Source organism: Manihot esculenta, chromosome 14 (assembly GCF_001659605.2).
Source record: "Manihot esculenta cultivar AM560-2 chromosome 14, M.esculenta_v8, whole genome shotgun sequence".
Classification (NCBI taxonomy): Eukaryota; Viridiplantae; Streptophyta; class Magnoliopsida; order Malpighiales; family Euphorbiaceae; genus Manihot; species Manihot esculenta.
Genome location: NC_035174.2, coordinates 3682990 through 3685666, shown reverse-complemented (window position 1 = coordinate 3685666; position 2677 = coordinate 3682990). Strand labels below are relative to the sequence as shown.

Here is a 2677-nt window from a genome sequence, read left to right as displayed (position 1 = left end):
ATAATTTACTCTCAGGACACCGTTAGCTATACATGGTGTGGATGTATTTACGGCTTAAAAATCCAACAGAATATGACCGAAAAAGAATAAGAATCGCCCGTAAACGAAATAAAAGGCAAAGCCAAAAATGAGAAATAAGGAAGTACGAGGAGCTCTCCCAGCCTCATATGTATCAATATTCTCTTTAGTTCATGCCACTCCCTGTCCACTATAAATTGAGATCTTCTTTCATTTAATAAGCAAGCAACCCATTGACGAACTACACATTCAAACCACAATGGTTAAACATCTTGATTTCCTTTCCTTCGCCCAATATATCTTCTTTGCCATTATTCTTGCAGCAATCCCGGCTAGATCTGATGATGAAACACCAATTCCAGATACTCCGGATGGAGTGAAAACATGGTTTGATGCTAATGTCAAGCCCCTTGCTGATCGTGCTGGCACCTTAGAGAAAGCTCTCGAAGCAGCGGAAGCTAAACCTAAAACCATTAAGGTTAGAGCAGATGGAAGCGGAGAATTCAAGACCATAACTGATGCAGTTAAGAGTATTCCAGCAAAAAATACACAGCGCATTATTGTAGATATCGGTCCTGGAACCTACACCGAAAAAGTCATCATTGAAGAAGACAAGCCTTTCATTACTTTTCTCGGACCAGAAGGTGGTGAAAGGCCAACCTTGGCATTTGGTGATACTGCTGCTAAAACTGTAGCTCCTTACACTGCCACATTAGAAGTGGATTCTGATTTTTTCGTGGCATCTAACTTAATAATTCAGGTCTCATTTTTTTCATCATTTATCTTACTCTTGAATCATATATATATAGTATTATATGATTTTTTATGTTGGTTTTTCAAATTAACTCATGGGTTTTATAATTTTATTGGTTTAGAATACTGCACCTAGGCCGAAGGGTGAAAGAAAACCAGCCCAAGCAGCAGTTGCTTTTAGGATCGGCGGTAATATGGGAGCTTTTTACAATGTTAAAATGATTGGATTTCTGAATACATTGTGCGATGACAAGGGATCTCATTTCTTTAAAGACTGCTTCATCGAAGGCACTTATGATTTTATTTTTGGAAACGGGAAATCCATTTACCTAGTAAGAATTAAAAGTTTAATATAAACTCAATAAATAATTTTTTTTGATATGCTTAATATTTACATTGTATAATTATAAAAATTTTATGTAAATTAAATGCAGCAAACGGAGATAAATGTATTAGCAGATGTTCCTAAAGAACTAAATGTAATAACAGCACAAGCACGAGAATCAGAAGATCAAGATGTGGGCTTCTCTATTGTACATTGTAAAGTAGGTGGAAAAGGAAGTGGAGCATACTTGGGTGAACCATTGCGTCCAATGCCTAAAGTGGTGTTCGCTTATTGTGCTATGAGTGACGTTGTCAATGTTAAAGGGTGGATTAATAATAATTTTGTACCCAAAGCAGAAGGGTGAGTAATTTTAGAGTTTAAAATTCTTCTAATAATATGAATATTAAAATTATATTGAATGAAATTTGCAGGGATTTCTTTTTTGGAGAATACAAGAATACAGGACCAGGTGCTGATCCTGCTGGACGTGTTAAATTTGCCAAACAGCTAACAGAAGAAGAAGTGAAACCCTTTCTTAATCTTGGTTATATTAAAGGAACCAGTTGGTTGCTTCCTCCTCCGAAGGTGTAAAGATAAATTCTTAATTTTGGGTATTTTATTTCTTATATTGTAAATAAAGCAGATGCATTTTTCAGTAAAAAATCTGCTGCTGAGTTTTAATTTCTTGTTGAAAATAAATGTACAAAGTTTCCTTAAATTATTAATATATTGTAGTCCAATTTTATAGTTATTTATTGTCCCTTTGCATTTGCAATAAACCTGTATCTGCGCCATATTAATTCTAAAGCTTTTAAGTTTTAACCTCCAAATTTCAAATATTGATTTATTAATACTGAGGAGACATTATATAATTATCATTGTCACTACATAGTTTTGCAATTATTCTTTAAAAGGAAATTAAGTTTAGTGATTGAGTGTTCATTTTATAACATATTTTTATAAGTAAAAAAAATTATATTGACAAAAATAATTGTAAAGTTACGATAAAAACGTGTAGATTTTATATATTTATATAAAAGAATTCATGTATTTATATTTTAAATCTATATTGATTTTAGTTTATATAAGAATTGTTTTTTTATCGATCGATAAAAAAATGTGAAAACTTTAATTGAAATTTTACTTAATTAATCTTCATTGGACTGTGTCTGTTTAAAAGAAAAAGTGGATATAGAAGAAAAGCATTGTACTATATTTATTCTACATAAAGATGGACTCGAAAGCAGCAAAATATTCATCTATAATATTGCTGTTTCATGAAATATATAATTTTATCTACCTGAATTTGGATGAAATTTGCTAAATTACTTATATTATCAATTTATGTTATGTCAATTTTCATGAACTAAATAAAATTTAAATATTATTATAACAATTTATAATATTTTGGATCCAATTATTTATGTTATATTTGACCTTATACCAATAAAATCTTTCATGGTAATGACAATTAGGTTCAAAATTAGGTATATATTCAATTTCATAAAATTTTTTTGGATAATTCTTTAAAATTGTCATAATTAGTTTTAGCTTCTTATTCTTTCTTCCTCTTTGGATTAT

The 2677-nt window shown here is 30.7% G+C and overlaps 1 protein-coding gene across 1 annotated transcript; it reads left to right on the top strand.

Moving 5' to 3' along the window:
- Positions 1-277: 277 nt before the first annotated feature.
- Positions 278-1687, top strand: LOC110631056 (pectinesterase PPME1). The gene is made up of 4 exons (XM_021778765.1): positions 278-778; positions 894-1103; positions 1206-1456; positions 1528-1687. The coding sequence occupies exons 1-4, from the start codon at positions 278-280 to the stop codon at positions 1685-1687; spliced, it is 1122 nt and encodes a 373-aa protein (XP_021634457.1).
- The last annotated feature ends 990 nt before the right edge of the window (positions 1688-2677 follow it).

What these genes read in the sequence shown, in the direction of transcription:
- LOC110631056 (XM_021778765.1), top strand. Translation starts at nt 278, where the DNA reads ATGGTTAAACATCTTGATTTCCTTTCCTTCGCCCAATATATCTTCTTT. An exon ending in CATCTAACTTAATAATTCAG is followed by an intron (nt 779 to 893) that starts GTCTCATTTTTT and finishes TTATTGGTTTAG; the next exon opens with AATACTGCACCTAGGCCGAA. An exon ending in TTTGTACCCAAAGCAGAAGG is followed by an intron (nt 1,457 to 1,527) that starts GTGAGTAATTTT and finishes TGAAATTTGCAG; the next exon opens with GGATTTCTTTTTTGGAGAAT.